At 34.3% G+C, this 22,657-nt stretch overlaps 4 protein-coding genes across 16 annotated transcripts; 3 read left to right on the top strand and 1 right to left on the bottom strand.

Annotated features, from left to right (window-relative positions):
• The first annotated feature begins 280 nt into the window (after positions 1-280).
• On the top strand, positions 281-6,295 carry LOC142975058 (cytochrome P450 4C1-like). Its single transcript, XM_076117707.1, has 9 exons — positions 281-466; positions 656-768; positions 857-947; positions 1,149-1,331; positions 1,522-1,922; positions 1,998-2,066; positions 2,269-2,437; positions 5,137-5,316; positions 6,086-6,295. Exons 1-9 carry the CDS (start codon positions 313-315, stop codon positions 6,253-6,255), a joined length of 1,530 nt encoding a protein of 509 aa, XP_075973822.1. The 5' UTR covers positions 281-312; the 3' UTR covers positions 6,256-6,295.
• Positions 6,296-6,414: 119 nt separating this feature from the next.
• On the top strand, positions 6,415-16,207 carry GLS (glutaminase). 12 transcript variants are annotated; one of them, XM_076117618.1, is made up of 10 exons: positions 6,415-7,048; positions 10,564-10,616; positions 11,068-11,100; positions 12,204-12,300; positions 12,485-12,845; positions 12,940-13,092; positions 13,239-13,519; positions 13,650-13,958; positions 14,036-14,190; positions 14,629-16,207. In XM_076117618.1, the coding sequence occupies exons 1-10, from the start codon at positions 6,875-6,877 to the stop codon at positions 14,990-14,992; spliced, it is 1,980 nt and encodes a 659-aa protein (XP_075973733.1). In that variant the 5' UTR covers positions 6,415-6,874; the 3' UTR covers positions 14,993-16,207. The 12 variants fall into 12 exon arrangements, with proteins under 12 accessions (XP_075973733.1, XP_075973725.1, XP_075973752.1 ...); XM_076117610.1 differs by having other exon boundaries at positions 12,201-12,300; XM_076117680.1 differs by lacking the exon at positions 6,415-7,048 and adding an exon at positions 10,177-10,393.
• A 687-nt stretch (positions 16,208-16,894) lies between these two features.
• Positions 16,895-17,760, bottom strand: mRpS28 (mitochondrial ribosomal protein S28). Its single transcript, XM_076118083.1, has 2 exons — positions 17,377-17,760; positions 16,895-17,242 (listed from the first exon to the last, which is right to left on the bottom strand). Exons 1-2 carry the CDS (start codon positions 17,659-17,661, stop codon positions 16,961-16,963), a joined length of 567 nt encoding a protein of 188 aa, XP_075974198.1. The 5' UTR covers positions 17,662-17,760; the 3' UTR covers positions 16,895-16,960.
• Positions 17,761-18,129: 369 nt separating this feature from the next.
• LOC142974987 (uncharacterized) lies at positions 18,130-22,631 on the top strand. Of its 2 annotated transcripts, none has more exons than XR_012959590.1 (6): positions 18,130-18,321; positions 18,406-18,619; positions 18,793-18,981; positions 20,016-20,164; positions 21,091-21,929; positions 22,201-22,631. XR_012959590.1 is itself a non-coding variant. In XM_076117594.1 (6 exons), the coding sequence occupies exons 1-6, from the start codon at positions 18,214-18,216 to the stop codon at positions 22,324-22,326; spliced, it is 1,554 nt and encodes a 517-aa protein (XP_075973709.1). In that variant the 5' UTR covers positions 18,130-18,213; the 3' UTR covers positions 22,327-22,631. The 2 variants fall into 2 exon arrangements, 1 of the variants encoding a protein (XP_075973709.1); XM_076117594.1 differs by having other exon boundaries at positions 21,091-21,858.
• Positions 22,632-22,657: the final 26 nt, after the last annotated feature.

The following is a 22,657-nucleotide window of genomic DNA, read 5'->3' as shown; positions in this document are numbered from 1 at the left end:
AGACTATTGTGCAGTTACGGCTTTCGATATCTCGACACATGATTTGTTGCTTTCCAATACACAACAAGCTCTAATCAACACTTCAACCGTTTCTAGGACAATTAGGACTTCAATATGACAGTTCCACAATTATTTAGTGTTCTATTGCACATTAATTATTACTATCACGGGTCAAATGAAGTTTAATATAAACTTAAAGTAAATTAGGGAATAGTACTTACAAGATAACGGAATGTAAGTATTTAAGTCGATAACGAAATTAAAATAACTTAGTATAATATTGAGTGTAGGGCTGAGCAGTCAACAGATAAAATGTTGTTAATATATTTAGTAGTGACAATATTATTTTTGTGTTTGTTAGAATATGTTTTAAACTACAATGAGAAAGCTTTGTTAATGAAAAAAATCCCTGGACCGAAGAATCATTTTATACTTGGAAATGCATTGGCTATTATGGTGTCACCTGGTAAGTTATTATTGTCACAATTTTCTATCAATTAAAAGAAAAAAACATTTTTTATGACACTTTAGGTTTTCGATCTCGAGGCTACAGATTCTGTCTTTAATATTTACTGAAAAATCTCAGTTACACTGACAAGGACTTACATTGATTATGGGCAAGGATCTTCATAATATAAATATTGATGTTTCGCAGTGGAAATCATGAAAGCAGGCAGAAGATTCGCTAAAACATGGAAAGAAGGAATATACAGATTTTGGATGTGTCCTATGGCTGCAGTAAATATTTTTAATCCAGAAGATATTGAGGTAAGTTACATACTCATTTAGAAAAATAAAAACGAGTTCCTGTTTATTTTCAGATAGTCCATTAACTAATGAGAGCTTTTGTTTTCAGACTATAACATCCACCATAAAACACAATGAGAAAAGTGCGTTGTATGTTCTTTTATCGCCTTGGTTAGGAGAAGGTTTACTTCTAAGTAAAGGTAAGAGTAACCTGATATAGCATTTCTTTTAAAACCTAATGAAATGTCTCAATTCAGCGCCTAATACCAACCGCATTCCAGGAGGAGACACTTTCCCCTGCAGTGGCACAATAATTTGCTATTTTAATTTCAAAATGTGCTTTTAAAATTCAGAAACCACTATGGTTTCTGAATTTTAAAATAATAACATTTCAAATGCAGGAACAAAATGGCAAGAACGCAGAAAAATTCTCACACCGACTTTCCATTTCAATATCTTGCGCCAGTTCTTTGAAGTAATGGAAGAAAATAGTTACCAACTAGTTGAGAGTCTTGGCAAGACGGCAGGAGAGACTATTGACATCGTGCCCTACATCACGGAATGCACTTTGCAAACTATTTGTGGTAAACTGACTCTGTTATTTTATCATTTAGAACGACTACGATTTTCTTGCTAGCTCTTCACATAAGACCCTTTCGGAGCTAGTGGTAGATTCAGTAATTGTTACAACTATCATACGTTTGACATTTGATTTTGATAGACATTTTATAACAGATTTTGAAACGTGAAAACATATTTTTAATGTTCATGCAGAAACCGCTATGGGTACTAAACTAAACGACAAAACAACACAAGGAGCCAAACCATACAAGCAAGCCATGAAAGATCTCGTCCAAGTGATGTATCAAAGAGCCACAAAAATACCCCTATATTCGGACTTCATATTTTACCTCTCACCTTTGGGAAGGAAACAGTCGAAATTATTAAAAATAGTCCATGACTTTACTGGGAGAGTGATCCAAGACAGAACCGAATATATTCAGAAATATGGCATCAATTATGGCGACGACACTGCGAATAATGATGACGATATATACGTATACAGAGAAAAGAAGAAGAAGATTGCTATGTTAGATTTACTTATTACTGCAGCTGATGATGGATTAATTGATAAACAAGGTATTCAAGAAGAAGTTGACACATTTATGTTCGAGGTTAGCTATATCATTCGATTATATTGAATTATGATCTGTGAAACATCAAAATAAGAATTGTTTTTATATTTTCAGGGCCACGACACTACTGCTGCAGGATTAACATTTTGCTTGATGTTGCTTGCGAATCATAAAGAGGTGCAGGTTAGTATCAATTTAATGTGAATAACACGAATGATAAACCAAATGCATGAGTCTCGTGGTTATGTGGTGCTCAGTATAAGTTCAAGATGCAAGAAAGATTTTTAATAATGAATGAAGATGTACCTACTAAGACTATACATAATTCCAGGAAGAATATTTCCGCAATTTTTTGTATTATTGCATAAAAATATGTCATTTCCAGGATAAAATATTCGCTGAGCTGAATGAAATATTTGGTGATTATAAAGGTCCAATAAAAGTGGAAGACTTGAACAAAATGAAGTATTTGGAGTGCTGCATCAAAGAATCGTTGCGTCTCTACCCGCCAGTGCACTTCATCAGTCGCAATTTGAAAGAACCAGTTGTACTGAGTAAGTATTTAATTTTGTTTATTTTTACCGTACAAGGTTATCATGAAATTGCTTTTTATTTTGACACAGGTTAATGACTACCGCGTAATATTGATATTTTCGTATCGTTATGGTAAAAAAAAACGATTTAATTTTCTTTAAAATATGTTTTGCTTGCCCTCAATTTTGCCGCAGAAGAAAAGGGAATTTGGCGGGAGGGAATTTTTAGGTCCCCAAGATTTGTACCCGGATTCATGAATTTAATTGAAATGTAAATAAAAAGAATGTACCTATTTATTCTTATGTCACATATTTGATATGTAATTCGTAAACGTCTATATTTACATAATCATCGCTTATCTTAGCGACTCGTAGGTGAATTTGTTAACACGCTCAATCTTTGTGATGTAGACTTGTCTGACACGTGTATGATTCATAAAATTCTTTATGTGCATTGTAATTTTGGTAATGCATACATAATTTATTAGTATTTAAAGATTTATATACGTATTAACATAAAATTGATAACGACTCGTATAACATATAGAGACACAATGAATAATTTTTAAAATACATTATAGTAAATGTTGAAAAATATTGGCCCGCTGAATACTTTTACTAAATATTGTAATCTACTGACGGCTGAGTGCTGAATTACACAATTATTTTTTACGACGTATTTATTCGCCATTTTCACTACTTTCATACCTCCAATATCCTGTCAGAATGTAAACATGCTACCTACAGTGTGTAAATACCAAAGCACATTGTATTTTTTTCTATTCCAGTAAGTTCTCTATAACGTAAATGTTACCATAGTGATTAATACACGATCTCTTTGTTTATATTGTTTATATCAGATAGGTATAGAATTTTTTGGTTGTATTGTGACCTCAAATACGATAACCAATAATAATTGTCGAATAAAATTATCTAATACAAAAAATAGGTAGATACATATGTACCTATTTATATGATTATTTAGTAATTTACTCTAGAATTATTATTGTCCAACAACAAAAGTAGGGATCCCTGTATGCCAGGTATACACAATTAAGAATTGAGAACGTTAGTAACCCTTAAGCTTACACAGCTGACGGTGTGATACAGCAACATTATTTTGGAAATACACAGAATTCTAAATTATAATTCATTTAGATAAATCGTGCCAAGGCTCTCTAATAAGTTGTCGGACTATAGCTGCATTTGTTTTAATTTCTATTATTACCGTAAAGTAACGATTACATTGTTTACTTACTTCATAAATCAACTGATAGGCATTATTTATTAGCAGTCCAAGTGACACTTTATCATGAGTACCAAAGTTCAGACTGGAGTCTTAAAATATCCTCGAAACAGCTACCAGATGCATGGACTTGTAAGATTGCTTGCAATTATTGTTGCATGGTAACTGGTTTTTAATATTACCACTGTTTCAACATAGTAATAAAGATAAGGACACCATACACATTGCAAAAATTAGGCCACAGAGGGACTCTAGGTACTTGAATATTGAAAGATTACTGAAGAAAAAGTTAATGGCCAATTAGTTCTCACTGATTGATTTACTACGTCCATTCAATATCCAGTTAATCTATACTTATCTTATCCAATCAGATCACTTATTGCTGATTAATTACCATGACTCTTAAAAACTTTGATTGGTTGAACAGTCAAGTCAATCACAAAATCATCAGAAATAGATGTTCTGAATTTTCGGTGAATAGTTGATAGAGTCGATTGTTCGGCCTCTGTATTCACCGATTATCTGGCGTCTTGACTTTAAAGTATTTTTTTGGAAATACATATAAAATAAATTATTTGTCTAATTTCTAATTGATGATATCAAGATAGTGTAAAATATTTATATCAATTTGTAATTTTATATTTACTATCTACTATTTATCTATTTACTATACTAATTTCACATTTTCGTAAAGCCGGGGATAGAATTATATCTTGGCGATAGTTAGGTGGTAACTTAAGGAGTCAATAAATAAACATTTATATTTAAATATTTATTTGCAAAAATCATCCTCTAAGAATCCTCCTCGACTTTTGAAGACGTTAGAACTGCGCAGTGTTTGTTTACATTCGGACTACTCAAATTATATTTACGTAATTTTTCTAGAATCTATATTATCATGTCTATTACGTCACAGTAGATTTTAACTGTTACGACGGGACCTCAAGGGTCACTGCAATCGGAAGCTTTTAGCAAAAACAAAACTGTATTGTTTACATTAACCTTTAGCTATGTTTCATAACATTTTTACGTAAAAATTGAGCGGTTTTTTTTATTCTTCGCACTTTTTTACTTACAAAACTAATCTGAACCAGTACAGACAGACACCCTGTAGGCCATAATGTGTTAACATCGATATTCATTTATTTAAATTCATGATCATTCCGAACGCAAATCATAGCTTTAACTTAAAAAAAATTGTTATGTGTTATACTATATTTTTTTATGTTGAGCAATATGCTACGGTTTAATAAACACCTAATGTTTATTTCTCTAACATAATAATAAATTAGCAAATACCTATTTAGTCTGCTTGTCCATTAGGTATATTTCTGGCAAAATTAAAATTCACAAATACAACAGCGCTACATATAATATCCCAAGAAAGGACAAAGAAATAAAGTTAAATAAATTATTTTATCGAAGAAAATCGATACGAAATCAGCTAAAACAATAAATGTTTTTAAATTTCCAGGTAACTACGAGGTGCCTGCTGGAGTATTCTGTCACATACACATCTTCGACTTACATCGTCGTGAAGACATATACCCAAACCCGTTAGAATTTAAACCTGAAAGATTCTTCCCGGAGAATAGTAAAGGTCGCCATCCCTACGCGTACTTACCTTTCAGCGCTGGTCCCAGAAACTGCATAGGTATGTGTTTTATTTATTATCTTTATTTTACGTTTTTATTTTAACTTAATTAAAAAACAACCTATCGCGCTTATGGGTGCGTAATATAATGGTTATTTCGATCATCCCATCTCTACATGAGAATTGGGTGTCGTGGATACTGGAGTTGCTAAAAGTGTGATCCACAAGTTCTGATATAGGTACACCTAAAGATCAAACATAGCATGTAATGGAACCAGATTTAAAGTCGATTTTGCTTAACATAGTCTTTCAGCTTTCTTTCTCTATCTGCAATTACACCTAGGATGCATGTATTGTTTGCTTTTCTGATTGTCATGTCTAAGAAGCGTAATACTACCTATATAATATTCATTGTTTGCATATAATATGCATATTATCATCTCCAGGCAACTCAAACGATGATAGAATTCATAGTTGATTGTCAACTCTACATTCTACCGTTTACTCTGTGTCAAAATATCTTTGATCTATACCTAGTTGAGTTAATGGGGAACGAATCAACTGCGAAGTAAAGCAAACTTATTAATGGTATATTTTGACCGTGCCTTACACATAGCTACCCCTAATTCTAGCAAATATTTCTTATCACAAATATTCTATCACACAAAATTATGAATACAAATGAAGTAAAAGAAGTTTGTAGAAATCGTAGCAAGTGTCGTTTTCTGGTATATGTCGGCCCCAATGAGAAAATAAAGTGATTTTATTTATGTATGTCCAAGTACTATTTTTTTATGACCTATTTACTCAATATGCATTTATTTTTCAGGTCAAAAGTTTGCACTAATGGAACTGAAGTGCGTCGTAGCAGCTGTTCTAAGGCAATTCGAATTGATTCCGGTGACGCGGCCGAGCGATGTTGAGTTCGTAGCTGATTTAGTTTTAAGAAACAATGGGCCTGTACAGCTCAAATGTGTTAAACGTAGTGTTAATAAATAAGTAGTACTTACTAATAAGTTAAATTATATACTCACCGATAGTTTTGTTTTTTGTATACCACCTAAAATGGAGGGCCACGCGTCCATCTAACCGTTTGCGAGAATGAAATCTTAATGCCTATCGTTTTAAATAATTGTTATTTTATGTTTATCATTATATACTAGAGTACTATATTTGTACAAAAGTAAATGCATTTTTCATATTTATTTTTATGAAGTATATACTGAATAATAACACATAATTATGTAATAAAAATGAAGGCTTCCGGCTGCTTCCTGCATATTCTTTAACGTAAGCCCTGCTTTTGTTTACACATTTTGTAAGTGTATTGTGAATTATAAGCGCACAGAAATATGTTGGACTATTCAAAACTAGGTGTAATTCGAATAACTAAGATGTATTACGAAACCACTGTGTGGTGTTTCTGTTTAACGTAATCTTGAATTCAACGCCTGGGCCTGCGATAGTCACCGTTCGGCGCAAAACAACAAACGAGACCAAAAATCCGTGATACGTAGCCATAATACTCACTCAACTAAATATAGTGTCATAAGTTTTCCTGCAAACTAATTTGGCACTCCCAGACATAGTATATTTATAAACGTCAGAGCGAAGGAGAATGGCTCAGTGCGGCATCCGCGGAAGTAGCGTTCAATTCGCGCAATTGTCGCAACAGTTCGCGCGGCTCCCGGCGTATGCGCACCCTCGGCGACCGCCCTGTGCTTTTGTTATGCGTACTTTCTCTAACAGTGGTTTTGAAGACTTCGTGATGGAATGTGACAATGGTTTTGAGGTGAATACGATTATGTTAATTTATGTTTTCTATTAATCTTATTGCTTTCGCCATAACACTGAGTAAGTATTCTGAAATTGCATGTATTTTATGCGAGTTTTTACGATCCCTCTGTTATCGTTAGGCATTCTTGTAAAATGTTTCTGTCGTCCAAAACCTATTAGTTACGTTATATGACCGTGAAATTAATTTTATTTATGCGTATAGAATAACATGTCTGGCTCCGTTCAAGAATAAATACATAAAAATAGTAAATAGTTGTGTTATAAATAGGAATAATATTTTATTTTTCCGAAACGATATTAATACTTTAGATACCTAGATAATAAATAAATGCATTCTGAATCGGGTTTTTTGAAAAAGTTACGTAAATCTTTTAGAATTTCAGCGTCGCTTGTAGGTAGGTTAAGTAATGTGAAATAATGCTTAACAGTGATTCGTGTTTTAAAAACTGTATTGTGATAGTATTATGTGAAAAAGTGAATGATATAGAACAATATTTCATAGCGTAGGTAAGTAAAAAATACAGTATCACTAGACGCTACCATTGTATGAATTTGTATGTACCTATGTATAAGGCAACTGAAAAAATCTCTACCTCTATAGAGAATGTACCGATCATGAATTTTCCTGTTACAGTTAGGTTACTCACCCCTATTATTTCTGCGCAAATAATACCCAAAAAAACTCGCGCCTGGGATCGAAATAGGATCGCCCCGTTTCATATGGGACTAACATTGTTAACATTGAAACGCAGGTGTATTCCATACACCATAATATTCCTAAAAATATAACAGTCCTAATTATAAAATATTCCTTCTATACGTTATGTTATTAAAAATACTGTTTATCTTTCGTATACAAACGCAATTCAACGCTGAAGCAGGTGCTCTACAAAATAGTGCACAGAATATTTGCCAGACTTGCCACATACATTTTCATTTTGGCTCTTAGTAATAAGTACTACGTCGTGTAGTATTGTTACATTTTAATCTTGGAGATCATTGTACCTATCTTTAAGGAGGCATTACCGCGTGGACCTTAAATTAAAGAATAAAAACACATTTTGTAACGTCGTTGGAAAATGTTTAGTTCTGTGTGCTCCTGAGCTTTTATTGTGCTTTTCAATCAATTCCTTCATTAGAAACCCTAATTAATAATCATAAATAAATAAATAAATATCATTGGACAACTCACACACGGTCATTTGATTCCAAACTAAGCAGAGCTTGTACTATGGTAACCAAATAACTGATAAACATACTTATATACTTCTAAATACATACTTACATATATAGATAAATTGACATCCAATTTTTATTGACTATGAAAACGTTGCCCAACCAAGGGTTCAATCAATTAGGAATCTAATATTCTCAAATAAACTTCTCTTGTTCGATTCAGTACAGCTAAGATTACCTTGTTTTAGAAAGATATTTGTCAATAATTGTATTATTTGGTTCTCCATAGGTTTCGTAACTTTCCTTTTATCATTCAACATCAAAATATCTGTTTTTTATAAACTACGTGAGCCAGAGTGACTGATTTGTTACCGATACTAAAGATAGACTATTAGAGAATGGATGACTACATTAATTAACATTGGAATGCTTAATAGTGTAATTAGCACTATAGAATAAAAATGCTTTTAATCAACCAAATTAATTGCAGTCATTTGTTTCGTTTTGCTGTAATCGATTACTGCTAACATTTAAAAAAAACATCAATGAATGTCAAGATGAAACAATTTTATTTTAAAGCAACCTATGTACCAGACAAATTGTAAAAAATGTCGACCCTTCGTAAGAATCTGAAAATGTATATTACCTACTAAGTAAAATTGAATTTGAATAAAATAATTAATTTAATTAAAATGTAGGTTTGAATAAAATTAAGCTACACTACTGGGCTCTACTATAAACATATCCATACTTACTTCCATACTAATATTATGAATACGAAAGTAACTCTGTCTGGCATGTTACTCAATCACGCCTAAACTACTGAACCAATTTGCATGAAATTTGGTATGAAGATATTTTGATACCCGAGAAAGGACATAGGCTACTTTTTGAACGAGAAAACGACGCATTCCCATGGGGAAATTCAGGTGGCGGACGAAGTCGCGGGTAAAAGCTAGTTATCCATAAACAAGAAATTATAAAAATATGTAAAGGTTTTCATTTATATATGAAATAGTTTTAATCAAACCATGCAATTTGTAAAACTGGTTACAGCCACTCACGCATTGTGATGGATGGATTGACCTGGATATTCTATTTTTTTTCTTTAAACACTTAGCAACTGAACTATTTATAGACAAGCTATCTTTTAAGGATGATAGATTACTTAAAATAGCTGTTAATAAACGTAGCGTAGTGGAGTAGTGACTCTTTGATACCAACTCTGTTTTGGTATGTAAAGGCTTAATTTTATGCATATATCCATAGGGGTAGGCAGAAAACAGAAACCGCCACTTGGTACGAGCCTTACAAACTTTCCATGCCCCGATCGCATTTTATCACACAAGACCTCCGTTTAAGAGTACTACGCACCTGAACCTTTTTCAAGACATCACCGATATGATATGTGTATGTCTTTCTAGGGCCTCCTCTCCCGGCGTTTCCATTCACGTCCGCACAGTTAACGAATACGAAAACCATTATATACTTAATAATTTTCTCAAATCTAAATTAAATCTCTAGTATCCATGCGATTTAAATAAATTTCAAAGACAATAATTCCATGACGCACATAACATGCTGTATACCATAAGCTCGTAAAAGTGGATAAACTGCCAGTACCTACTTACTTATGTATTAAATACTCAATGATGATACACATTTTTGTGTTATCAATGCAAACATGACAAATTATTACGATGTAACAAATTCCTAGATTTCAACCAAATAAGTGACTAGAAAGTATGACTCAATTGTTTTTATTTATTTCTGGGATCCCGACGGTATTGCTCATGATAGAGCAGGTAAAATACTGGTTATAAGTACCTACAAATAGTAGTCACACGTAAATTTACAAATATTACGTAGTATTACACATTTTAGGTTTTTCATAGCGCGTCAGCGTTCATGTAAACACTGAAAGTAAACATAAAGATAAGTGAGAGAGGTGCGCGTAGCGGGGACCGTCAGTTGGCGCCTGCGCCTCGGATTAGGATCGTAGCACGCCGTCGCGGCTCGTTGGAAACTCCGACCGGCAGGGAGTCGGCAAATAGCCTTCGATAGGTCCGACGCCATGAACTCCCGACAGCTGTGCCGGCTCGCGGCCGCCTCGCGCCCCTTCGTCAAGTCCACGACGTGCACCTGCTCCCGGCACTACAGTCAAGTGAGACCCGTATATAGAATAAGCAAACCTGAAGTGAGTGTCTCGTCCTTTCTTACTTCCGCGGTGACACAGGGATCCTTTATGTGTCTATCTCTGTTTGTGGAAACGTCTATTCAAACTATTCCTATTAGAATCGATCACTAAAAGACACAATATGCTTTTATTTCCAGAAATGGCGCAATTCCGCACCACACTTTTATGCTGTACAATCCATCGATATGAGGTATGCATTACTATTATCAATCAATGCAGTAACAGTGAGAACATACACACTTCTATTAGAAATAAATTGATGTTAATAATCCACATCGACTCCTATTGATCTAAATTGTACTGGTCGTCGCCGGTACTTGTTCAATTCACCCTTGACATTTGAAAATGTTCACTTACATCCGATAGCTGTAGACAATATCGCTTGTAGAGATATGTAATTTTTCCTCAAACATACTAATACTTGTTCAATGTTCATATTGCATTATTTTGAGAAAAGTAACGTGACATGTGATAGTGGATAATCAAGATTTATGTGTGACAAATCAATTCACGTTCCGGCTAAGACATATCGTTGTCTCGTGACCGTGAATGAAACACTACAATGACTAAGTATATTTTGGTCAAGTTCAGATGGCACTGATAACAATTTGATACTTTTTTGTTCACGCTACATGGTGCAGACGATTCTCGTTCGTGCATAACATCGATCCAACGTGAGTACCCGGCTACGAGCCTCCAAAAGCCCTGTTTTGTTTTGTTGTATACAGTTTTGATATTATCTGGGTTTCTTTTATTTTAATTAAGTTTGTAGAACTTTACTGTTTTGAGTTTCTTTTAATTTTGGTTAATTTATTGCTTTGAATGGGCCGAAGCCGCATGATGGAATTTTGATTTTGTTGAGCTTCCTTGATAGGCTACGAGACGGTAAGTCCTGAGTACGGTATTGTTTTTGAACGTATTTAGAGTATTATCAAGAAGCTTGGGTGCTAATAGTCGCAAGCAATTTTTTAATGTTTTATCAATCAATGCACTGAAAGTAAATACTTACGCAGATGCTATATTTACAACGCTTGCAAGTAGTGTTTATGCCAATTTCATTTTTGACTTGCAATGAAAGGAGGATGACCTTTTCTTTCGATTTTTTAAAAAGAACTTGGCATTCTTATGTGAGCTATATATAGTGGGATCAGGTGATGTTAAACAGCTTGACGAAATATCAGTAGTGTTTGCCGGCGTCGAGACACACCCGCGACACGTATTACACCAGTCACGCTTTAGATAAAATTAGAAGGTGACTTTACGTAATAAATACGTCGATACACTACACCATTGCCACAAACACGCTACTATTATTTGCCAAATTTATCATTTATACATTCACATCATGATGCTAACTGAACAGTCACCTTCGTTAACGTAAATACTACACCATACGTTTAATCTATATCTGTATTGTCAATATCAATACAAATAGTTATCAGAATAATATTTACATAGAACTATTTTCCATACATAAATATTCCGCATTAGATTCGCTTGCACCAATGTTAAGACTGTATGCGTGCTTAAATAATAGCAGTATTCATGTTTTACTGGTATTTCCTACAAGTAAAGTGAGCCGATGTTTAGAAACGGTAATAATTTAACAAAAGCTAAACTGAGCATTCAAATGCAAATAAAAGTTAGTATTTACATAACTCTCATTGTGCTCTACCCTTATACCTAACAAGCATGATGGAGGTTTAAAATCAATGGGTAATATTGCCCTACATTGAATTCTAAAAGGAAATGTAACGGGTTTGTACTTGACCAGCAGGGTACGTGAAGGACCACACAAGAATGCTGATGATGTGCTATTTGACATGTTCAAGAATGAAGACACGGGCCTGCTCCCAGTTGGAAAATTTCTGGCCGTACGTATTATACTTTGACACAAATTCTTATACAAATTTAATAAAAAAAAATGGACATTCTTGTCACGTTTGGATTTTTTATAGATTGTGTTAAGGTCAAGCATAAGAATGTGAGGAACGAATAATATTATAAAACTCCAGACGTAAACAGGAACCCAAATAATTTTATTTTTGGTATTTGCAGGCCTTGAGAACCACTGGCATCAAGAAAAATGATTCGCGAGTAAAAGAAGTTATGCACAATTTATATAAAGTGCACAAAGAATCTAATTTCGAAGGAGGTTCCCCTGAAACCCTCAAACTAGACAGGAAGACATTCAAAGAAGTGATTGCTCCCAATATTGTGTTGATAACGAGGGCTTTCCGCAGTCAGTTTGTGATACCTGACTTCCAAGATTTCATAAAAGATATTGAAGAAATGTACTGGGCTGCTAAAAGTAACACTGACGGTAAAGTAGCCAGCTACATTCCACAGCTTGCAAGAGCGAGCAGTGACAATTGGGGTGTAAGTGTATGCACAATAGACGGACAGCGATTCTCTATCGGTAAGAGAGTTCACTATCAATCTTTAGTTGTAAAACGTTTAGTGTTTAATAGCTGGCAATTAACGATGTGAATTGTATTGTTGTTTCTCTTCAGGTGACGTGAACGTCCCATTCACTCTACAATCCACTAGTAAACCCCTCACATACGCGATGGCTCTTGAAACTCTGGGGCCCGACGTAGTTCACAAATATGTTGGCACGGAGCCCAGCGGCCGCAACTTCAATGAACTCGTCCTAGACTATAACAGTACGTATCAACAGCATCAAATCTGCCTACACTGTTTTTAAAACTATGAATAGTACTCAAGTAAACATCAACAATTGTGTCTGCCAACGTCGTGGATCTAATTAATATTAGATGCGGTACTCATCGCACATTTTCATTTGTTTCAGTGAAACCCCACAACCCAATGATCAATGCCGGAGCAATTTTGGTATGCTCGTTACTAAAATCCTTAGACAAACCCGAAATGACACTTGCCGAAAAATTTGATTACGTCATGTCCTTCTTTAGTCGGCTCGCTGGCAACGAGGCCTTGGGTTTTAATAATGCAGTATTTTTGTCTGAACGTGAAGCTGCTGACAGAAATTATGCACTCGGCTTCTACATGAGAGAGCACAAATGTTACCCAGAAAAGACAAATCTTCGCGAATGCATGGATTTCTACTTTCAGGTAATTTTAAATCTTTTGTCACCTTTTTGTATTCTCAAAATTTTGTCCTTTATGCTTACTGAAAGTACTACTATGAACTCCGTAAAATATTTTTCCACAGTCATCTACAATTAATTTATTTTCCTTTCAGTGTTGTTCCATGGAAGCTAATTGTGACATTATGTCCATTATGGCAGCAACTTTGGCAAACGGAGGCATCTGCCCAATCACAGATGAGAAAGTATTACGTCCCGACTCCGTGCGTAACGTACTGTCTCTGATGCACAGCTGCGGAATGTATGACTATTCAGGACAGTTCGCTTTTAAAGTGGGACTCCCTGCTAAGTCAGGAGTATCAGGCGCTATGCTCATAGTCGTTCCAAACGTTATGGGAATCTGCACGTGGTCGCCACCACTCGACCCTCTTGGAAACAGTTGCAGAGGTCTACAGTTCTGTGACGTAAGTTGAAAACTTTCCCACTCGTTTTCGTACTCCTTATTTGTAGAATTGTCTTTAATGTTTCCCTCGTGTTGCAGGACATGATCAAGAGGTTCAACTTCCACAAGTACGACAATATTAGGTACGCCAGTCACAAGAAAGACCCCCGCCGCTACAAATTTGAGTCTACCGGCCTCAACATCGTCAATCTGTTATTCTCCGCAGCCAGTGGGGATCTGAGTGCCCTGAGAAGGTGAGACTATAATCATATCATGTGTGATTCATTTACACAACGAATACTGCTGACAAAATTGTTATTGTTTAACAGCCAAAGGTCTGATCCGTCTCTTCTTCCCGTTCCGGTGAAACCTTCGCAATAAATTGCTTTCGACAAGTACTTACTTAGTACAAGTATCTGCTTTCCACAATATTATTTAAAAGAGACGCTATAATTCACATGTACGCTTTTCGGAACGCTTGATGGGGCCGATAGTTCGTAATATTTGAAACATCTTTAGACGACGCTTTACAATTAAATCATTTAGCAGTACGGCGAGCGTTGTAAATAGCTAGATAATGGAATATCATATCATTAGGGTATTTACATCTCCACGCGAAAAGTAGATTTACACTAAGTGTTGTAGTAGCAAATTGTTTACAAAAACATAAATATTACTTTTTATTTTGTCAGGCACCATCTCTCTGGTATGGACATGACTTTATCAGATTACGATGGTCGTACCGCGCTTCACTTGGCAGCAGCAGAAGGTCATCTCGCTTGCGTGGACTTCCTGCTCGCCCAGTGTGGAGTTCCCCACGATCCACGAGACCGCTGGGGAAGTCGCCCTCTTAACGAAGCTGAGACATTTGGTCACACCGCAGTCGTACAGTACTTAAAGGAATGGGAGCACGCTCATCCCACCGAAGAACCCGCTAAAACTAATGAGGCCACAGTGCATGAGATGATTTTGGAAGCTAAACCCGACTCAGCAGATGCTGCTAAGGACCCGAGCACTCAAGAGATTGTATCTAGGAATGGTGATAAAGTGCAGTAGAAACCCAATGCCTAGATCGATAGCATAAAACGATCTCAAGATTTTTCAGAACCCAAAATGTCAAATTGGCATCTTGTGGAGTCAAAAAAGTTAGTTCATAATACTTAAAATGTTGCGTAAATATTTTACGTAGCGAAATGCTGCTTCAATGCGACATAATTGTATTAGATGCTTCCGCATGACGTCGAGTTGACCTTAATAGAAAGACAAACGAATTTGACATGTGTTATGTGTGCATATATTTAGATACATACACATTTACATTAGATAACTCATATTTAAATAGAGCAGAGAAACTAATAAAATGCATTTTACGTTAGATCTACCCTGTGAATGTTTATTGTTGTAGATGTTCACTTATGCCTAAATCTCAAATTGTATTTTTGAACAATATTTATTGAGGTGATTTGAAAAGGGTGAGAGGAATGTTCTAATGTATAAGAATGAGTCCGATGTTGGAATTATTGTAAGATGTTAGTTAGGCTTTGATGGAGATCTTTCAGCACTGCGCTCAAGTGTGTGATATTATAAATTGAATGCACAAGGCATCTTGGAAAAGAATCAATATGAGGATGACACAATAACTCAGTTGACAATCAATATTTCAATGTTCACAATAAGTGAACATGCTTCTCAATTATAATTGTGTCAACTGGAGTATTGCAAGGAATGATGCTTAGAGAATCTGAACCTAAAGGAATTGTATGTTTAATTTACTTATTTATAACTATTTAATGTCAATGTTTTTTTGTTCTGTACTTAATGTGTCAATCCTTTTCATGCCTATACTCCCTTTCTGAATATTTTACATAGTGTTATTACTTAGATATAGTGTAGATGTTGATTTTAGACAATTTTACTAGCTGGAACATAGAGTAAAAAATAATGAACAATTAACTACATAATATGGAGTATTAATCTCTCTATTTAGAATAAGTCTTTAAGCATCTGATTCCTGAAACTCCTCCCGTTGTATTTTTAACATTCCATTTATAGTGTTAATAACAGTGTAATATTACAGTATCGAGTTCAGCCATCATATTTATTCTACAAAAATGTTATAAATCGATTTACTATAAGTAGAAAGAGGAATGTTAAAAATGTTATTCCTATAAGTAATTACTTATATTCTGACAATAAATAGATGCCACTTATGTCATTATTGATGTTGTCCAAATGTATGTCAATTAAATAAACTGTTGACTTAAAAATAACCTCATGTGTTATTTATGAACCAAGGTCCCATTAAAGCTGTGTCCACAGCGTCGTAATCAAAACATATAAATCATAACGATTGTTGCTCTGTATTCATGTCTATGGTACTGCGTTCACTGGATCAGCATTTGGCAGTGCAATAAATGTTAATACAAACTGACCGATCTTCATGGTTCATTCGTTTTGATTCTGACTCAGTCGACAACCGCTTAAATATTCCTGTCAGAATTAATTGCCTATCAACAAATTACACTTATGCTAATAAATTACTTCTAAAATAGACCTGACAGTATATTCAAAACAAAATGATTTAAATTAACAGTTCTATTTTAAAACAGATAATTCATAATCTGGGTGTTAAGTGATGGTCATGGATGTTGTCATTAGATAGGAATTAATGTGCCAAATTAGGCCTACAGAGTCGTGAGAAATAGTGAACAAATTGGTCATTAATTAGATGGTTTCATTTGTACCTACTGTTTTTTTAATACCAGTAATAATTTTCAACAAACAGTCTCGCCTTAACAATAAATTAAATATTAAAAGATTTATAAGGCAAGGATTCAATCATCACTATTTTTGATTAGAGGATCCATCTTTGTGTGAATTGGTGTAGCAACTGCCTAGTATATATATAGGTTTACTATTCTATTCTAAAAGGATCAAATCTACATAAAAATACATCAATTACTAAACATAACATTATTTATTTACACAAAATAGGAGTAACTACAAGAAATATTACATACTAGTCTACTTTTCACTTACAGCTGCTCTGATAGGTGATGATATTACTCCTAACAGCTTGCAATCAGCTTCAAGTAGTGTTAAATCAGTGGAAGAACCAAGAAACCTTGATGAAAGTTCCAAATCTTTGATCTGGATCCTCACTCTTGCTCCTCGGACATACTCCTCACCCCTTACAGAAGGTCTGGTGCACACACAGTGGAATTTCCAGCCAAAGTCAATGTATAGGTCATCTTCAACCACATGGAATATCTTGCCTATTACTACTTTGCCGACGGGATCTCCAAGCTGAAACAAATAGAATTGCTTTTTGAATGCATATTTTTTGTTTAATACAAGATAGTACAGTAATGTTACCGTAATTTATTATTGCCGTTACATGCATTCAATGTAAATTTATTTAAAAATTACTGACTACTTACGTCCATTAACTTGGAATTTCTAAGTAGTGAAGCAAATGTGTAGTTTTGTTCCACTTCTTTGGGTTCAGCAAGTTGCGATTGTTTTTCGAATGATTTAGCAAAACCGCTAATTTTATTCAGAGTTTCTTCAGAGATGTTTTCTTGAACTTCTTTAGGAGGGCCTGAGGCAGGAGTGCAAAGCGATCTAGAAGATACCGCAATACTTGGTCTCATCAGCCTAGTAACTCTGCTTGTGGCTAACACCATAGCTCCTATGGACTGCGACGACTGTTTAAGATGAAACATTTTGCGTTCTTAATTCACAATTTTTATATTTAAATCCCTTTATCAAATTACAAAATATAACCTAAAATATTGTTTGTTAATTCAGAAATTGACATTGACGTTTCTTTTTATTCTAGTCACATTATGAGTCAGTGTAAATTGGCAGATATCTGAAAAAAGTATCCCAAAATATTTCAGTTGCTTCTAAAGTATTATAGCATTATTTTTCATAGTAAAGAGGGTCCATAGACCGTAGACCTATCTTATTTTCATTGTATGTAAGTTACATTTACCGTAGATCCTTTTTATTTATTAAAATAATAATACTAAATTTAAATATTTTGTTTTATCTTAGTAGGTAGAACGTCAACAAAGTACCTATAATCGATTAAATTTTTCTTGGAATTATATAAATTTTCTCATGCTTGGAAGTGATTAAAATTAAAAGTATAACCTGACGACTGTCGACTGTCAAATAAATGTCAAAAAAATTACACACGACACACGGTTTTTTGATAATGTTGAGTGATTGCCTATAAACTAACGGATATAATTAATAATTAAAATTGTATAATGACTGAAGACCAAGATGCAAAAGACTCACAGTCTGATTCGGGCAGTAAAACCTTTATTAATAAGAACAAGGACAAGAAAACAAAAACCCAACGGCCGCTGACCAAAGTGACTGTTTGCCTTTGTAAAATTGTTGACTGTAAATATAGCATTTGTAGCTGATTGATTTGAACGAGGTTATGTTTGTTTCAGATAATTCTACGGCGCTTGCCGCCCACCATGACTGAAGAAGCGTTTTTGGAGCAGGTGTCGCCAATACCTGATCATGATCACTTTTACTTCGCCAAGCCTGATCCTTCACTTGGCAACAACCTATATTCTAGAGCTTATATAAACTTTGTAAACGTTGATGATATTTACCTCTTTAGAGACAAATTTGATGGCTATGTATTTTTGGATGAAAAAGGTAAGACTCAGGTATTATTGAATACACATTAGTTTATACGCAGCTCATAAATAAATGTAAATCAATCTTGCTATATGATTAACATATCAAATTCGGAATTTTCACATATTGTGCAATATATCTTATCAGAAAACTAAATAAAGGCTAATCACAACATAACGTAAACATTATAGGTGTGGAGTATGTAGGTATCGTGGAGTACGCTCCATTCCAAAGAATACCTAAGAAGAAGAAAAAAAAGGATCCCAAATGTGGCACTATTGAGAGTGACCCTATTTACCAGGAGTTTGTAGAAGGTCTGAACAAGGACCCAGAGACTGAGAATCAACCAAAACTTGAATACTCGTACCCTGTCAATGATGGTGAGTATACTTATAGAGAGTGCAACTTTCTTATTCAATATTATTAATGTTCATATTAAAATTTTGTGAGTCAACTTTCTGTTGTTGAGTTTGGTGTGTAAAAACTTATTTGGTTACTTTGTTGCTATGCTATGCTAGAAGCAAGAGATTTATATGTTGATGGCTGTATATTGCTATAGCACCAATTTTCTCATCAGTAAATTATTTAGTGGAATAATTTTAAGCAATTTAATATGATATTTTGATATTTGAGCCAAATCTTTTTTATTCTGATGGAATTATATAGTACATCATTTTTATATTAAGTTGGTACCCTTACTTATATGCACTAAATGAATAATTGAGTAAAAAATCTCTTATTATTTTGTACATAATATTTAAAACCATGTTTACTTGAGCTGAATTTCCATGAATACAGTTGTTTTTTTACAAAAATTATATCTGATAATATTTTTATTTCTATACTTATATCACACTTAAGATTTACTGTGTTATTTATTCATATTTGCTGTCAGCATATTGAAATAGTGTTACCTAGTTTTGTAAAAACTCTTATACTTAAGTCTACTGTTTCCACATCTGTTTCATGTATATTTTTTGGGTCAACCAAATTAGGACATTGTGCAATCATCCTAATTTTAGTGTTTGGTCAGTTGAAAACTAGGTAGACAATGTTGCCAGGATGTGGAACATTATCTGTCAGAGCAAACTATGTTGATGGCAACCTTCTAATATTATTTTCTGTAAATCCCCCATCACTCAACAATAATTCTTAGTAAAAATATATTATACATATTATTATGTCTGTTATAACTATAACCAAAGGTGCAGGCAGAGGTTTAGGATATACACCTATGTTTCGCTATTAACAATGTTAGTCCTATGTATTATGGGGTGAGCCTTTTGCCATTTACCCAGCACATTACTTAACTCCAGGCTACCATAGAGAAATTTTCTTATATAAACTTGAAACAGGGTTGACTATTTTTTATGTAAAAAATATAAAACTAACAACAAATATTTTTATTTTCCAGCCAATGATAAGAAGGTACAATCAACACCATTACTTGAGTACCTGGCTGCACGTAAACAGGATAAGAGGGGAAGAGATGAGCGACGCAGGAGAGAGAATGATAAACGAAAAATGAGAATTGAAAGAAAAACCAAAGAAATGTCCATCAAGGTATCAATATCCATTTAGTTTTTGGCTGAGTGAAGGTCATAGTTGTAAAGGGTTAAATTTTATCTTCGATAACCATAGCCATTACATTATGTTGTCATTGATGTTCCTGAGATGGCAGAACTGATATGCCAGTGTAAGGTTGCCTTGTGCAGTTTTGATGCTTTGCTGCATGTTTACAAAGAAATAATATTAATATAGCTCTCAATGCTACAGGTAGGCAAGATGTCCCCAATTTCTTGTACTAAATAATGATTAACCTCGTCACTGTCAACTTACCTGGTTATTTTTGGATTAAAGATTTCCCACAGAAACATAATTTAGATAAAATTAAGCTCCAAAATAAAAATGATATGATTTTATGGCACATGCTAGAAATGTACCAAGCAGTATTTAGTTTCCAATATATTTTTTTAATTCCTTTAGAGACCTGGTGACATTTCTGAAGATGAAAACTTTAATGACAATACAGATTATTACGAACATAAATATAACAATAATAGTTTTTGGTACGGAGAACAAAGAATATATCATAAAAGCAAAGTAAAGTGTGGTGTTGTTAAAAATGAATTGAAAACTACTCACGGATCTGATGAGTTTATTAGTACAGATTCAGATTGGGACAGCCATTTTCCCGCTCTGTCTATGAAAACTCATAATACTTTCACACTATCTTCTGGTAAATTCTGTGATAAAAAAGACCCTCAGGAAGGTAGCCAGAAGAGTGGTGGAGATACATGTGTTAAGGTTCTTAGTACTGCTTTACTTTGGTAGTTACGTTGTTTGAGTATTATGTATTTCTTTGTGGTATATCTTTGTCGTTTGAGGTACTTCGTCCTAGTATGTTGTCAGTATAATGTTGCAGTAACAAGGAAATATGTCTGGATTCAGTTTCGGAAACAGCTTCTAATATGTTTAATTGATTCTAGGAGGAAGATGGTACAGAAGGTGAGGTAAAAAAAATAAAATCAAGAGAATGGGAAAAAGAGAAAATTGATGGAAAAGATGATCAAGCTAGATCTGATAGCAAAGATGGGACCGTATTTGAATCTAAAACTTTTAGAGAGCAACGAAAGGCTGGAATTAATATTTTAAGTGACAAGAAGAAGAATGATAAGAAAGAAAATTCTGTAAAAGATGATGATCAAGGTGAAGACTCTGACAGGGGATATAAAAAAGAAAAACGCGATAAGTTCTCTAAAGAATCTCCTCGCGAACAGAAGAGTAAAAAGTATAGTGATACAAGAAAGGAGAGAATCAAACAGAGTGAATACGGCAAATCAGACAAGCAATCTGTCATTAACAAAATCATGTCCGCCGAAAGTAAAGTGAAGGGAATTAACCATGACGACATCAAACCGTTCACGCAATTACCCCATGTGAAGACTGACGATCTTACCAAATTAATAGAAGGCATGGACAAAAAAATGAAATTAGAAGAAAGCATGAAAGATTCTAAATCGCGAGACTTCAAAGATTCCAACGATGAAACTTTTACTAAGTTGACGCCTGTCGGCGTAGCGAAAATGAGGAGGAGCAGTTTAGAATCTGGTGAAGTTCCCGTGAAGGACGAATCTCTGTTGAAAAGGCAGAAGTCACTCGACGACAGAGGCAAATCTAGTGAAAGGGAAGAGTCGGAAGAAAAAGAGAAAAGTGAAAGTGGCGACAGACGCACAGAAAGGAGAATTAGGAATAAGGTAATTCACACCTGAGTAATATTGAATGCCTTATTGATTTATTTTGCATCTACCTTACTTTCATTTGTGTGGTAAGTGGTCTAGCCTTGTGTCTCACTTGTTCAAGCCACTCACAGAATTATGTTCATTTGCTTTGTTTTACTTTTACATTATGAATGTTATTTGTTATCACAGCCTCATAATTAGCTCATCAAGCTTTTATTAAGTGCACCAAGAGCATCATAATCATTGCATTTGTTTTTAAATATTGTTCGCAATTTTATGTATAATTCAATGTCAATTATTATGCACTAGCAATTTGAATTATGAGGATGGGAAGTGAAATGTAATGTTTTATTTCAGGATCGTCCAAGCCTTGTAATCTACCAACCAGGCATGGGCAAGTTCAGTAAACAGCGCCTGGCGAAAGAAAAAGATACACAGCCGCCAACCAAATCAATTAGTGATAGTGAAAAGAAAGACACCTGAAATAAATGTCATATTACCCAAAACTTGGACAACATTCAACGGAATTACCCTGAAGCTGGCATTCAAAACGTGTCCTGGCAGACTCGGACGAGGACATTTGAATGTGCCAACTGAAGGAACCACTGTTCGTGTTTATTCACCTGTCGTTTTTATTGATTTGTTTAGTTTACATTACAATTCAATTGGAGATGTTTTAACGTTACGAAAATCAACATAGCATTTAATGCATCATATTTTAGCTTGTGACGATTTAATTCAGTTTGTTAATTTCATATAAATATAATACATTTTTGGAAAAAATGGGATTTTGTGGGTTTTATTGAAAACAACG

The sequence above is a fragment of the Anticarsia gemmatalis genome, chromosome 1 (assembly GCF_050436995.1).
Source record: "Anticarsia gemmatalis isolate Benzon Research Colony breed Stoneville strain chromosome 1, ilAntGemm2 primary, whole genome shotgun sequence".
NCBI classification, from domain to species: Eukaryota; Metazoa; Arthropoda; class Insecta; order Lepidoptera; family Erebidae; genus Anticarsia; species Anticarsia gemmatalis.
The sequence above is the reverse complement of the archived record's forward strand: the minus strand, read 5'-3'. Positions and strand labels throughout refer to the sequence as shown.

What these genes read in the sequence shown, in the direction of transcription:
- LOC142975058 (XM_076117707.1), top strand. Translation starts at nt 313, where the DNA reads ATGTTGTTAATATATTTAGTAGTGACAATATTATTTTTGTGTTTGTTA. An exon ending in GGCTATTATGGTGTCACCTG is followed by an intron (nt 467 to 655) that starts GTAAGTTATTAT and finishes GATGTTTCGCAG; the next exon opens with TGGAAATCATGAAAGCAGGC. An exon ending in CACTTTGCAAACTATTTGTG is followed by an intron (nt 1,332 to 1,521) that starts GTAAACTGACTC and finishes ATGTTCATGCAG; the next exon opens with AAACCGCTATGGGTACTAAA.
- GLS (XM_076117610.1), top strand. Translation starts at nt 6,875, where the DNA reads ATGGCTCAGTGCGGCATCCGCGGAAGTAGCGTTCAATTCGCGCAATTG. An exon ending in AATGTGACAATGGTTTTGAG is followed by an intron (nt 7,049 to 10,563) that starts GTGAATACGATT and finishes TTTTATTTCCAG; the next exon opens with AAATGGCGCAATTCCGCACC. An exon ending in ACTCGTCCTAGACTATAACA is followed by an intron (nt 13,093 to 13,238) that starts GTACGTATCAAC and finishes CATTTGTTTCAG; the next exon opens with TGAAACCCCACAACCCAATG.
- mRpS28 (XM_076118083.1), bottom strand. Translation starts at nt 17,661, where the DNA reads ATGTTTCATCTTAAACAGTCGTCGCAGTCCATAGGAGCTATGGTGTTA. An exon ending in GAAATTCCAAGTTAATGGAC is followed by an intron (nt 17,243 to 17,376) that starts GTAAGTAGTCAG and finishes TATTTGTTTCAG; the next exon opens with CTTGGAGATCCCGTCGGCAA.
- LOC142974987 (XM_076117594.1), top strand. Translation starts at nt 18,214, where the DNA reads ATGACTGAAGACCAAGATGCAAAAGACTCACAGTCTGATTCGGGCAGT. An exon ending in CCCAACGGCCGCTGACCAAA is followed by an intron (nt 18,322 to 18,405) that starts GTGACTGTTTGC and finishes TGTTTGTTTCAG; the next exon opens with ATAATTCTACGGCGCTTGCC. An exon ending in TGTATTTTTGGATGAAAAAG is followed by an intron (nt 18,620 to 18,792) that starts GTAAGACTCAGG and finishes TAAACATTATAG; the next exon opens with GTGTGGAGTATGTAGGTATC.